Source organism: Andrena cerasifolii, chromosome 2 (genome assembly GCF_050908995.1).
Source record: "Andrena cerasifolii isolate SP2316 chromosome 2, iyAndCera1_principal, whole genome shotgun sequence".
Classification (NCBI taxonomy): domain Eukaryota; kingdom Metazoa; phylum Arthropoda; class Insecta; order Hymenoptera; family Andrenidae; genus Andrena; species Andrena cerasifolii.
Genome location: NC_135119.1, coordinates 8,751,618 through 8,766,197, shown reverse-complemented (window position 1 = coordinate 8,766,197; position 14,580 = coordinate 8,751,618). Strand labels below are relative to the sequence as shown.

At 38.2% G+C, this 14,580-nt stretch overlaps 2 protein-coding genes across 6 annotated transcripts in view; both read left to right on the top strand.

The window, feature by feature from the left end:
• Positions 1 to 5,370, top strand: part of Appl (amyloid-beta-like protein) — a 70,644-nt gene extending 65,274 nt beyond the window's left edge. For all 3 annotated transcript variants that reach the window (XM_076806585.1, XM_076806586.1, XM_076806587.1), the window contains one exon: positions 1,256 to 5,370. In XM_076806585.1, coding sequence (XP_076662700.1) covers positions 1,256 to 1,366 — 111 coding nt within the window. In that variant the 3' untranslated portion in view covers positions 1,367 to 5,370. The remainder of the gene's footprint in view (positions 1 to 1,255) is intronic.
• A 385-nt stretch (positions 5,371 to 5,755) lies between these two features.
• On the top strand, positions 5,756 to 14,163 carry Hsl (hormone-sensitive lipase). Of its 3 annotated transcripts, none has more exons than XM_076806583.1 (11): positions 5,756 to 5,931; positions 6,938 to 7,372; positions 8,352 to 8,553; positions 8,622 to 8,835; positions 8,914 to 9,104; positions 9,247 to 9,529; positions 9,618 to 9,840; positions 9,920 to 10,104; positions 11,266 to 11,594; positions 11,671 to 11,796; positions 11,871 to 14,163. In XM_076806583.1, exons 2-11 carry the CDS (start codon positions 7,014 to 7,016, stop codon positions 11,937 to 11,939), a joined length of 2,181 nt encoding a protein of 726 aa, XP_076662698.1. In that variant the 5' UTR covers positions 5,756 to 5,931; positions 6,938 to 7,013; the 3' UTR covers positions 11,940 to 14,163. The 3 variants fall into 3 exon arrangements, with proteins under 3 accessions (XP_076662698.1, XP_076662699.1, XP_076662697.1); XM_076806584.1 differs by lacking the exon at positions 5,756 to 5,931 and adding an exon at positions 6,382 to 6,594 and having other exon boundaries at positions 11,269 to 11,594; XM_076806582.1 differs by lacking the exon at positions 5,756 to 5,931 and adding an exon at positions 6,382 to 6,594.
• Positions 14,164 to 14,580: the final 417 nt, after the last annotated feature.

The window sequence follows — 14,580 nt, the reverse complement described above, 5'->3', positions numbered from 1 at the left end:
TATTCTGAGTACTACACTTTTAAGTTCTAAGGCCCTAAAAACATTGATATTTTTAGGAATTTATGGAGAATAAGCTAATGGATGGATTGCTCTCAATTCTTATTTATATACAGTGGCGTGCAAAAGTATTCGGCCACCCTTTAAAATCGCATAGCTTTTTTAAAATTAATCCAAACGACATGAGTTTTTTTTGAAAAGTTAGAAGGATTAGTTTGCTAAGTGACGTGATTCGTCGTTTTGAAAAAAATGCACTTGGTCGGAATAGCAAAAAAAAAAAATAGAAAAGGTAGTTTTTTAAACTTTTTTTTATGAGCCTGTAACGAAAATTCAAAAAACCCGTTTGTAGATTTTCCCGAGAAATTCCCGAAATCAGCGATTTTCGACCTTATTCTGCGATATTTAAGCGTTTATAGCTCAGAGCAACGTTAAACCGATTTTCATGAAATTTTAGGCACATATATAACTTACTTAAATCTACAAACGGGCTTTTGGAATTTTCGTTACAGGCTCATAAAAAAAGTTTAAAAAACGACCTTTTCTATTTCTTTTACTATTCCGACTAAGTGCAATTTTTTCAAAACGACGAATCACGTCATGTAGCAAACTAATCCTTCTATCTTCTCCAAAAAAAACTCAAGTCGTTTGGATTAATTTTAAAAAAGTTATGCGCTTTTAAAAGGTGGCCGAATACTTTTGCACGCCACTGTGTCTATACATGTATGTGTGTTCATTGGCTTTTAGCCAGTACACATAAGTTGTTTCATATTTATACAAACTACAAACAATAGTTTATACAGAAGAAATACGAAATGTTGAAAATTGTAAAAATGATGGCAGTTCAAAGTTAAAATCGTAAAGAATTTATCTCTTTTATTAAATAACAGAAAAAACTATCGAATGTATTTTTATAGTTCTAGTTCACGTAATTGGCGGATACGTTCTTTACAATCTCTAAAAATTTTAAATCGGTAGTTGTATTAGTTTCTGAGATATCGCTTCCACAAACTTGAAAAATATAGTTTCGTGAAAAACGGCTTTGGGGTTTTCAGAATGATACTCGTACGCTTACAAAACTCCCACCCGGCAGAGTATTCTACATAGACTTCTAAGAAACACCGATGCTTTTCGGGTCCCCTAAAGAGAAAGCCTACAAAAGAGCCGATCAATAAGAAGGATCTGGTCGCTAATGGGAAAATTTACCTTAACATACTCTTTCCTAAAACGACTGCTGTGAATTATTTCTACCATTGAACAGGGTTTCATCGAAGTGGATCAAGCGGCTACGCCAGAGGAGCGACATGTAGCAAACATGCAGATCAACGGATATGAAAATCCTACATACAAATACTTCGAGGTCAAAGAATAATTCAGTCACCTCGGTCTACAGGAGTTTTATTTGAAACTGGTCTTAATTGTCCGTTATTCGCGTATGTCCTTCAAGAATCTCATAGTATGTATTTTGTTAGTGTAAGATATATCTTTCAGGTCCGAGGTTCTTCCGAAGATTCGAAGGTATATAAACCCGTGCCCTAGCGGCACGCGGGATAAAATCTGTCCATAGGGTGATAGGTGTTGCGATACAGTATCATTATGTGACGTCTGCGTGTAAGCTTACGACGTACCACGACCATACCTTAAATGCTCTATGATATATGTATAAAGCAATGTTCATACGACATCTGGTAGATAGAAACGATACGAGTCTCATTCAGCAATACTCGTAGCACGTCAGGTTTATCTACGAGACAATGTGAAAGGAAAACAACACGCCAATGTGCCATATTTATGGGAAACGAGTGAATCGTCTTCGGAAGTATCTCATACACGTTGTTTTCGTTTCGTTGTCATACATGTTACTGAGAAAGAAGAAGAAAACGGAAACGCAGGAAGGAGCGCTCACAATAAAAAAAGAAAAGAGAAAAAAAAGAGAGAAGAAACGGTTAATCACTAACGTTAACGCGATACATACTTACCCTTCAGACAGAAGGCTGTGGACTATATCTCCTACGAATTTGTTGATTTCGGCGGCCGAGAATGCGAACGCGCTGAAAAGAACCGCGCGTCTCGTAAGCGAAGCATTCGACGCGTGTGTGTGCTGTTGCGCTCTTTGCTGTACTCTTTTTCACTTCTGATATTTTTCGAGGCAGCCAATGGCAATAAAAGGCAGACGCAGCTTAAGATAATATACGAAGAAGGAATATCAGCGGTAGCAGCTTGCACAGCGGCAGCGGCGGCGTTATAAAACGAACAGCGTGCATAACTGTTACGTAGCAATATGCGAGAGAGAGAGAGAGAGAGAGAGAGAGAGAGAGAGAGAGAGAGAGAGACGTGTATGCTGCGGGAACACTCTGAGAAATATCAGAACGGCGACCGATGCACGTTCACCTTCGTGACGCAGCTGTTTTTCCATCTCCGTTCGAATTCCCACTGCCTGATTTTTTTCAGCGACCTTTTCAGTACTTAACGTCTACTCAGATTATACAACTTTATACTTAAGAGAAATTCAGATCACTAACGTATCGAAAACTCTTTAACGAGAAGCAAGATATTTTATCATTCCATACGAGATGCCCACTATCTTATCGAGGTGCTGTCCGAACGTATGCACGGAAAATATTCAGCAGCCTTGTTCGACTCGGCCGGGCGCCGGTCGTTTTAGAAGCGAACGGATCGAAAGGGTCACGCCGAGGCTGCCGAATAAGAGGAACAGTTTAACAGGGAGTTTTTTTGAGTGGCAATTAGTACCTCCGATTTGGGTCGAATAAGTGGCGACTGTTGAGGAAAGCAAGCATTTCTATCCTCTTCTATTTGATTTCCTCTCACCCCCCCCCCACCCCCACACACACACCCCTCCCAAACCCCCCTCTTTTGTTCACCCCCCTCCCCTTTCTCGGAGAAAGATGGTTTATACAATAACTATCTTAGGATATTAATTATATATGATGACGATAATATATTACACGTTTAATGCTTATATATTTGTATATGGTCAGATGGTAGCAGGCCGAGCTTTGGCCAGGGTCGCGTGGGAAAGCACAGCTTTCACTTGTTTCGATGAACGCCGCACGTTTTCGTTAGACTTTATTCCGCGACATGCGCGCCGTTTAACGGTGCGCGGGTAACAATACGTTCTGTAGAATTACGAGGATTTTCGGTCGCGCAAGTTTTAAATCGATAACGATATTAAGATGCCGTTTATTGTTAAGATTACCCGTAAGTTTGCCCGCCGCTTGCGAAACCTGTATCTGTACGTTATCTCTAGGGGGTTGGTTCTGTTTTAACGGTTAATTTTGTTGAAATAAATTAAGAAAATGCGCAAAAAAAAAAAAACAAACACCGGGGGCCGTCGATTGTCCGTGGATTTCCTAAGCGCACGTAAACCAGCTGCCTTCCTGATTTTCTTAGCGAACAGCGGACTGTCTCACGCAACTCTGGTAGAAGGACGAGCCGACACGAAGTACACACAGGCACACACATTCGCGCATCGCTGAGTGTTAAAAATATTATTTTAGATATATTAAAAAGAAAAAAAATGATAGCGATTAACTATATGTCTATGAATACAACAAAAGCATAGCATCAATACGTTAATAATAATAATAATATTAATAATAATAATAAATAATAATAAATAATAATATAAATATCTATATATATATATAAATATATATGTTCGTGTGTGTGTGTGTGTGTGCGTGTGTAATATATGAACAATATACATAATACATGTACACCTATCAAATTAACTATACAATTATGTACCTATAGCGTATATAGTCGTTAAAACGAGGGAAAATGAAACATTGACACGTCGCGTATAAATCTGACTTGATACGGATTCACAGATGTTGAGGATCTTCGTCGTTTAAGTGTAAACGCTAATCTATTCTTTCAGCAGCGATGTCGCGCCCCTCCCTCCCCCCCCCCTCCCCCCCCCGATATCCGCGTGATCCCCGTGATTTCCGTGATTTCTACCCATTGTAAAAAGAAATTACCAAAAACGATAATAAAGATGGTACGCGACGAGAGATAATGATTGGCCTACGTTGACGGATCCGCTGTTCATCATACGTTATATTTGTCAATGGATAATGATGCGAACAGCACCTTGCCACCATTCATCTCGCGTCCCATCTTTCGAGCGTGCACGCGGGTTCAGAGTTATTGGCGTTATTGCGAAAAACTCGCGGGCGCATAAGGGAGAAAGAAAACGTATCGCTTCGACGCAGCGTCGAAGCGAGCGTGCTTCGCGCAGCAATTATAAGACGTCAGCCTCTTCGACTTAATCGCAGGGGACATTAAAGGCTATCTCGACATTAGCTTAAACGCCCCCTCGAAGCATATCAGTTCTAGCAAGCTCGTTCGGTGACGAACACAGCGCCCCTCTTTGCCACCTTCAAGATACTGTGAATTTGCGTCGAGCCACCCTGTATAAGTTTAAGAATTGATTTTTGTAAAGAGGTAATAAATATTTACCGAGGTAATTAACCTAGCTTAACGAACAACAGAAACAAACAAAGAGAAAAAAAAAAAAAGAAAGGGAGGCGACACGTGAGAAGTGAGGAAAGGGAAAGGAACAAAAGAAAATAAATACGTCCTTTGCGTAGTGAATCGGATTATAGATGTTGGCGAATGGGAATAATAACGGAACTAAACTTTATTTTTGCAGTTATTTCGGTATATTACAATGTCTATTCTTACGATTACCATCGCCTTTAACACGAACCATCGATCGCCGTCACGTATGAAAATTTTCACGGTTGACGATTCCACGTGCGGTACTGACGTCGCGTCGGTGTGTATGCCTATACAAAGCTCTGTATTATATAGTTTTCGATCATCTGCCGAATCAAAGCTCCGCCCGATATCACTGATTACAGTCTCTTCTGGTCATGCGTCCAGCATTGGTTCTTTCATCGACAGCTGAAGCTTCTCACAAAGATCCCGCTGACTTGGCGGAAAACGATCGATCGTACGCTCGAAGGAATTAGCGTCTGCAATCGATGATAGAACCGACGCTTTTAGCGACGGCCGTCTGGCGTAGCGACGAACGAAAATGACATGTAGGAACAGAGACACGCGGCTCGAATCGTGGGAACAGCTGGATTGGTTTTTGTGTTGTTGTTGAATTAGGTAGGATCGAAAACTACACACGCTCGCTAATAGAACGCTTCTGCGACCGATCTTCGACGCGTAGAGAGGTTACTAACTGGCGGATAAAAACTAATAATTCCTCATCTCCCTCTTTCTCCATCACAAGGATTTCTCCTCGCCACTCACAAATTTTATCGCATTAATACACTCCGTGAAAGAACGTATTGTGTTTGTGGATATATGTAATTTTACTTATCAATAAATAAATTACAAAGATCCACTAGCGCCCTGAGTCACTTCTTGCCAACAAGTCGCTGGACGGTGGAGGGAGATTGTTCCGCTGCGCTTAAAACCATCTACCGATCATTTTGGGGATTTTTGCGTGTTAACATTTCTTTGGAAATGTAATAACTTTCGTGTTGCATTTGGAACGAAAATTTTCGCTTGAAAATACGATTCCTAATCGAAGTAACTTTGGGACAGCAAAGGAGGAAATGTCAGTTTGTATTTTTATGAGTCATTAACACTTGCTGTTTATGTATAGCTGGGAAAAAGTGTGTTTAACTAACGGGAACAAAAAATCGTGCGTGATAAAATTCTTGGACAGCATCCTTTCGTTAATGGATATCTCAATTACATATCTTTGCATGATTGAGCCGTCCGACGCGGCTGGCCGACGGCCCGCGAAGTAATGATGATCGCGGAACTAGAACTTATTATTTGTCCATTTCCATCAGTCTGGCAAAATGCTTCTTCACCGCTGCGCTAGTTCTATTTCAGTTCTGTATGTGTAGTCATCATTGCAAACAGTGGAGTATCAGAGTATGCACACGTTTGGTAAGTGTTGCAATAATTAAGTAGCTTATTCATTAACATAGACGCGGTTGCTCATTAATAGTACCAATTAGAAAATAGAATTTCTGAATAAACGAGAATCTGTGTAGGTCATTGAGCCGCGAATTGTAATTGAAGAATTGGCGACAAACAACAGGAAGAATTGTTTTTATAAGCATCAAATTTAAAAGATTTAAAAGAAACAAAATTTAATTTAAGAGATCGAATAGAAATTTTCATGGGAACTTCATAGAGGTTCTTGTCATTTCCCGTTTAGTCCGCGGCATTCAATTTGATTCAATTTAGCTTGCGGTTATCCGCGACTCGTTATCAGTCAGATAGTTAGTTGCTAAAAAAACTTGAATGACACAACAGGATTTAATTCGTAAATAGCGCGTGGTTTGTTGCCACGATAGTGATATGATATCACTATTCCCATATATATCACTGATATCGATCGGGAAAACAATATGGCGGCGACAATAGGTATCTGAGAAATGTCAAATCCAAAATAAAGAGTGACGCGTAGCTTGGTTTCTAACGTGCGGTGATCTTCTGAGAAATAGGCATGATGTAGTGCAAATCGTCAAGAACGAATATTTCCGAAGCATTCCGTGCATCGCAAATTTGTTAACCTTATTTAAATTAACACCATGAACTTAAAAGGTATTACCGTTAATCACAAACTACTGTCTGATCCTTTTCGGTACTACGTTCTGTCAGAATTTCAAACGTTTGTCCGTTGACAAGTAGCAGTATCTCTGCTACAATTTTATCATATAAAATGTTAATAACATATAGCGAATTCTGTACCTCGTACTGACTCCACACTGTTGCCAAAAAATGACTTGGATTGGTTGATACTTTCAGAGCTATCTTCCTTTCTATCAGAAACAACCGATCCAAGTGATTTTCTGGCACCAGTGCAGAGTCAGTGCGAGGTACCGAATTCGCTAATAGAAACTCGTGTCGACCAGAGGTACGATAATATAAGAATTAATTGTTGCAGGATCAATAGTCGTCCTTTGTTGTACCATAGTTGGTTAAATATTTATCGTCAAACGGTTAAGCGAGAAGCAGCTCAGATGTCTCTCAATGATGACTTCGACAGACCGTTCGAAGACTTTGAACCCTTGCAATGGGGAGCATTGCGGGAATTATGTCAGGCCAATGCTGAGTACTTCATGAATCACCAAGATGAGAATGGCGTTAGAATCAGAGCCGCGCTTATGGCGATGTTGGATCATTTAGAGCAATTACAGCCACTATACAAAGAAATTAGTAGGATAGCGCCGATGTTTGATTTCGATGAGCAAACACCTGGCAATGGCTACAGAAGTTTCCTAGTTCTAATAGATAAATGTATCGTATACTCGCGCTCCGTCTGCCACCACATATATTGCCAAAAGGATTCTATGTTCTTTCGTAAAAGTTACCAAATGAGGTAATCATCGTGGTTTCCTTGTTTAAAAAATTCTTGAATATTAGGTCGTTCCACGCCAGCTCGATTGGTTTCTTCCCCTTTGATGTCTCGGATTTTGTTCAAACTTGAATATGTTGTAGTCCTCGTAAAACTAGGGGGGGTTTAATTCACCATTTTATCGACTTCCAGTTTGTTTAAAAAATACAGGGCCTTGAGTTTTGCGATTTTTGCCCATTTTCGTGAAAATAGGTTGTACTTATGAATTTTTCTCTCGGAAACTATTTGTCGGATTTAGTTGAATCTTGCGGCATTTTAATCTGGAAGGATCGGCCTTGCTGAATACATTTTTTTCCAGATCGAAAAATTAATTTTGCAATATTGCAAATTGTGAATAGATTTTTATTTTGCAAATTCGGGCTCGAGGTCGCGATTTTAAAAATCCGAAAAAAAGTGTTTTCTACAAAATAAACCTATCCCCGGGGTGGTGCGGCTTCTATTAACGTCGCAGTGGGGTGGTAAATACGGCGGTTCGCGCGGACGCTTCGCTATTACTAGTATTCCGGATTTCTCGATATTTTTTCTTTCTCGAGAAATCAGAAATGAGATCATACTTCTTGAGAATTCTCGAGAAATTGAAAATAAATATTACAAAATTTATATTCTAGGAATAATGTTGATAATATTTATCAAAAACACAAGAAAACTTTAACTAATTCTTCATTCCTGTCTAATTTGCACAAAACTCGTATAAATGAAAAAACAGATTTTAAATATAATTGACAAATTAATTTATTTAATACAAACTTTGTGCCAAGCGAAGCATTAATTTTTTGTGATAAAATCTGTAGCTGTAGAAATTTTTTTTTTCGGTTTTTGGGCAATGACTTTTTTTTTATATAATAATCAGATTTCTAAGTATACGAGACATCGAGTTGGCATGGAATGACCCTATAGTGATCTGTGTTGTGTAATCTGCGTTGACAAACATATATGTTTACAGGGAAATAGAAGCTTGTTCGCAATTACTAGCGTCCTTATACACTTGCTTCGAGCACTTACAAACTCTGTTCTCATGGAGCGAACAGATGAACGATGGAAGACCATCTCTATTTATCGGGGACGATCGAGACCCCTATGAAATTTTGAATAAAGTGGATAGCATCAACCAATATTGCTTTTACGGCAGGTGCTTAGGATTTCAGGTATTAACGGTAGCGATGTAAGGTCTAAACTAGCCGGCAATCGTTTTAACAAAATATATTGCTTCCAGTTTTATGATAACCTGAAACCTGTTTTAAAAACCATACTTGTTTGTATGGCCACGTTTAGCGAAGCGTTCTATTCTAATGGAACATTGCTGGCACGATGTGCTAATTCTGTTAAGTATATGTTAGACCCTGAGGTAAGGGCACGCCGTATCGTCGATGTGTCCCGGAGCGCCGATATTTCATTTTGCCAGGCCTTTTGGTTTCTCAACGAGACTGGTAAGACATTGCTTTTAATTGGAACGGCAAGTGTAACATTTCCTTATTATTCTAACGTGTACGATTCACATTTATCAGACATAGCGCGCAGGTTACCAACCATAGCATCTCCTTCTTTGGCAATCAATCAAATAATCTCCGTTCCACCAGAGGAATTAACGCTCCCCGCGTTAGATGGGACGATAGTGTCTATTCCGATACCGAACAGTCATATCGGAAAGAAGCCGATACATGTTAGACTATTCAGCTCTAAGCGCCGCCTGGGAATGGTAAAGAGATACAAAATTTATGGAATCTAATCGCTTTGTACAGTTAGTGCAAACGGTATTTTCACTCATTGCTTTCGTCTGATTAAGAAGAGATTCTTGCCAGGCATTGATTTCACTCCTGTGCAGCACATGCTTCTTGCAGGTAGGTTCAGCGGGAGTTGGAGGAGAACTACTTGGATTGTCGGACGAACTGATAATTCATTGTCACGGCGGAGGTTTCGTAGCGCAGACTTCATTGTCCCACGAGACATACTTGCGTGCCTGGGCTACTAATATTGGTGTGCCCATTCTAAGCATAGATTACAGTTTGGCGCCTCAAGCTCCATTCCCTCGTGCACTCGAAGAAGTGCTGTACGCGTACGCGTGGGCTTTAAATCATGCGAGTACGTTGCTTGGGAGCACAGGGAAGAAAGTACTCCTTGTTGGTAAGATGTTGGCAATTGGATTGTGCCATTTTTCTTGATAAATTCACAATACTGTACGTGTAATTTATACGACTTAACTTCTCCGTAGGTGACTCTGCTGGGGCAAACTTAAATTTAGGAGTTACTTTGAAATGTATACAATTGAATATTAGAAAACCAGATGGACTGTTTATGGCGTATACCCCAGTATTTGTTGATTTTGTATTGTCGCCTTCGCGGTTACTCTGTGTTACAGATCCATTATTGCCTATGGGATTTCTTATACGCTGTTTGAAAGCATACGCAGCGTCGAATAATAAGAAAGCTACCAAGTAAATTGCATCTACGAAAGTGAGCTTTGTTTATAAATAGTACTGTGACATACTAATGTTCGTTCTATTGGATTTTCAGAGAAAAACAACCTGACACTGGTGAATCTACAAAATCGGACACAGAGTCTTTCGCAGAAGTAAGCGAAAGCGATTTAATAGCACTGGCTCTCAGCCCTAATGGAGATGAAACAAATGACGCACATAAATTGGCATCCCTACCATCTGACTCTACATTGAACTCTGTTAGTTTAACAGAAGTTGATGGTAAATATTAGAGCTGGTCGGGTACTCGAATAAAGCGAGCCGAGCCTGGCTCGGCTCGACCGACCGGGCCGGGCCGGATACCCGTGAAATCCGGGCGGCCCGAAAAATCCGGGTAGCTCGAACTTTTTCGGGCGGTTTGAAAAATCCGGGTAGTCCGAAACGTTTCGGGCCGCCCGGAAGAACCGGATAAATAAGCACTATATATTGCGCAAAAATACACCCTCCAAAAATTTATATTCGCACACTAGATACGAGGAAAACATGAGTAGTGCGAAGTTCGCACAAGCCCGAGGGGTTTGAAAGTAGTTAGAAATTCTTTTAATAAGTAAACTTCATTATAAATTAATCAGTACTCACTTGGAAACGGGTGTTTGGCCCGAAGCAATTCGGGCTATCCGGTTCTTCCGAGCGCACAGTGGTTCGAGTATACTACATGCTAGCTGGACAAAATTATTTTTTCGCGGTATTGGGTTCAAATTGTTAGAAACAAACCTGATTCGTATCACAGATTATTATTTCACTAAAAATATCAATAAAATAAAAGTATGACTAATTCAATAAAGGAAAAAGAACAAAACGACAGTATTGTACCTTAACTATAATTATCAGTTATAACATTATGTTTATTCCTGTAATTTCTGAGTTTTCTGTGGAATTTTAAAAAAAATTTCGAGCCACACTTGACTCACCTAACATAAAATGGCTATTAAAACAGTGTTTTACTGTATGTTCCACGTCGCTCCACGCAACAAGGGTTGAATGTACGGAAAGTAGAGACTTTCTAGTTTTTTTTTAATCACATGATCGGTCTGCAAGAATTTGCAAAACTATGTTTTGTGAATTGTTTTCGAGTGCGACGCTCGGCAGGAAAGATAGCACAGCTGTTATATTTCAGACTCTATGCGTATTATATATCTATACTATTATATAAAGAGAGAGCCGATTTTACCCGGATTTTTCAAGCCGCCCGAAAACATTCGAGCTACCCGGATTTTTCGAGCCGCCCGAATATTCGAGCACTCGAACAGCCCTAGTAAATATACGAAAAAGATATTCTTAGAAGATAATACCAAATTATTTATTTCGTAGAATCTAAGTTTCATTAACCCTTCAACGATTTACTCACTTTTAAATAATTTTCAATAATACTCTCTAACGCAGTAGGGACGGAGCATCCAAAGGAAGAAGGGAAATCTCAAGAATATATTAAAAGATTCTTGGAATTATATCGAAATGCCGGTATAAATGCTTCAACGTACATTAAAAACGACACTAACGGTGTAGAAAATGATGTTTCAAGCGGCGAGAGACCATGGTCTTTCTTTGGTTGGTCTCTTAGAGGAAGGCATAGAGAATCCAGGGAACTTGACATAGAGAACATAAGGAGCCCTTTAGAAGAGTTCATCTTCACGGTGCCCAGGGATCCATTTTTAAGCCCCTATCTTGCACCAGATAATCTTTTAGCACAATTACCACCTGTTACTATGCTGGTAAATCATTGATTACTTTTTACCTCATGTTCGTAATCATTCGTAGTACTTGATATTTCACCATTTTTTTTCGTAGACATTACAGCTCGATCCGTGCCTCGACGATTCTGTCATGTTCGCAAGAAAGCTTCGATTGCTCGATGTAGTAGTCACGCTTGACATATTGCCCGGTTTACCGCACGGATTTCTTAATTTAACAATGGTAAACGAAGCATCCTTGTCAAATAAATACTATAAAAATTCCGTACCACTCAACAGCTCGATGTTAATTTATAGGTCTCGAAAGAAGCCAGCGAAGGATCAGATTTATGCATCAAAAGAATACAAGAGCTGCTGGCATTATAATTCTGTGCATATAGCGAATACTCATTAAAGTATAAATTTTAATGTGTGGGAACAACAAAAGCTTTTATACTATTGTTTTTTTTTTCTCTTAAATATTGTAAATTAAGTTTTTACGTACTAAGATCAGCTGCAATAACTTATGATGTTCGGAAAGTTTTATGCGTCGACATATGAATGTTATAAATATATATATATATATGTCTGTTTTTATCTACAGTAAGTTGCAGAAGTATTCGTACTGTCGCAGTTATTTATTTCAAATCATTGATATTCGCGTAAAGGAGTCCAATTTAATATCGATGGCAATGCACAATGTGCAAATTAAATTTTCCGTTTCTGTAAGCTTCACGCAGAAATAGTGATTCAGTCTAACAACCACGATCTCTGTTTTAGGTATTCAGCACTACAAACATTTGTACTCTTATAAATCATCACTAAATGCAATCGATCTTCTTAAGATTTGTATTTTGTCGTACTGACTTAAATAGCAAATGTCTTTTTGCTTAATATTATGGCTCAATTAGTACGAAACCATTTGATTTTATATTTTCATCCACATATTGGATTTATACATTTACTTCTATCCATTGTACTCGATATTCGCTATAATTGTACTATTCATAGATCAATTTTCTTATGTTCTCACTTAAGGGGTCATTCTGGCAATCACGCCCCAAAATTCGGCAACATTCAGGCTTTTTTCTCAGTGAATACAATGAATAACAATGTCAACTTTTTTTTCATTTATTAAGCTACTTGTAATGTATACGGAACAATTTTTTAAATACACTTTTAATTGTGTTTTTTTTTCAATCAAACTTCAAGTTTCGAAATTTTCCATTCTTTCTTGAAGTTTGAATGCGCGCAATTTTGTTAAATTTTGACTTACGTGGCTATTTCTGGCACCTGCGATAGCGGTACTCATAATGATTAAGAGTCAGTTTGGTTTTATTGTTTCAGCTGAGTCTGTGAGCGGAAATCACTTTCACAGTCTTTTTAAAGGTGCGATTTTAAACTCCAGATAACATTGAAAAAACACAATTACAAGTGTATTAAAACAATTGTTCCGTATACATTACAAGTAGATTAATAAATGAAAAAAAAGTTTGGCATTGTTATTCATTGTATTTACTGAGAAAAAAAACCTGAATGTTGCCGAATCGACCCCTTTATTGCTCGCCACTTAACTAACCGATGGCAATATCTTAATATATAAAGCAGAAAGCTTCTAATATGTTTGTGTGTTTTTCTGTCGCCTAAAAACTTTCGACCGATAAACTCTGGGATCACAAAATGTTAAAAAAAAAACTAAAAAAATTTTTTTTTATAAAATCAGAATCTAAATTTTCTGGCAAAGCCGAGTATTAAAGCTAGTAGTACATAATCCAAATTGTACGAATACTTTTGTGGTGCTGTTTTACTGTTGATTTATTGAACGTCAATTCTCAATGTCCAATAAAATTTATGCTACTTAAAAGTTCGGTGAATTTATTATTCGTTCCAGTCAGTGACGATCCCATTGGTCTTCCTTCAGAGAAATATCAATTGTTTGAATCTGATAGCGGTGACGGTACAGCTAATTACTTTTCAGTCTCATCTATTTTGTACTATAAATTTCTATTTTTATAAATAACGCGCTTAATATCGACAGTGCAATCAAATCATAGCAAAGAACTGTACTTAAATGGTGGGAATGATGGAGACGCTATGTAACTTTATATTATGTTCATTAAATACCCAATGTTGTAGGAAATGCGATTTATCTTTCAATTTTCCGCGTGGAAAAGGAGGATCGTTAAGCGATGAGGTGAATGTATAGGATATATTGATCGTTAAATGTATCATGTGATAATTTTGGTTCGCAGCACAAGTACAGTAGAGCGTCAATTATCCGAACTGCTTGAGACCGAGGTGGTTCGGAAATTCAAATTATTCGGATAATCGAACAGTTCGGAAAATTAAGCACGCGTTTACTTTACACAGTTTGCAATTATAGGAATTACACCTAAAATTACTTATTAAATGCATGAGTACTACTTGCGTTAATTTATATTACGCAAAAGTCAATCAATCAATCGGTACCGTTACACTGGTTCGAAGAAGTGGTGGGGATACCGATGATGCAGCACTGGTTCGGTTAATCGAAGTTCGGGTAATTGACGCTCTACTGTGTAATACATCACGCTGCTCTGTAATATTTTATTAAACTGATGAACATCATAAACTGTGCTGATGTGCTATAAATTATTGTTAACGCGATGTCAGTCTAATGAAATTGTATGAAAGGGGCCGTCCTTAAATTACGTAAGAGTAGTTTTGGCGATTTCTTACCCCCTCCCTTCCCCAGTATAAGAATTCGTAAGATTTGATATTGCAACCCCCTTCTTACGTAATATTTTTTACAATTAATTTGTTCAGTTATTAAGATTCTTTTAAAGGTTTATATAATTCATTTAAGGGGTCAGTCCATTGTGACGGTTTGAAAAATTAAGCTCTGTTTAAAATTTTCTTTCTACGTAGATACAACATATAATGCAATAAATCTTTTTGGTATTTATAAATCTGCTCGTATATGATACAAAAAAAATTTAAAAGATTTTTTTTAATTTGCTTTAAAACTTTAAACGCGATTATCTCAAAA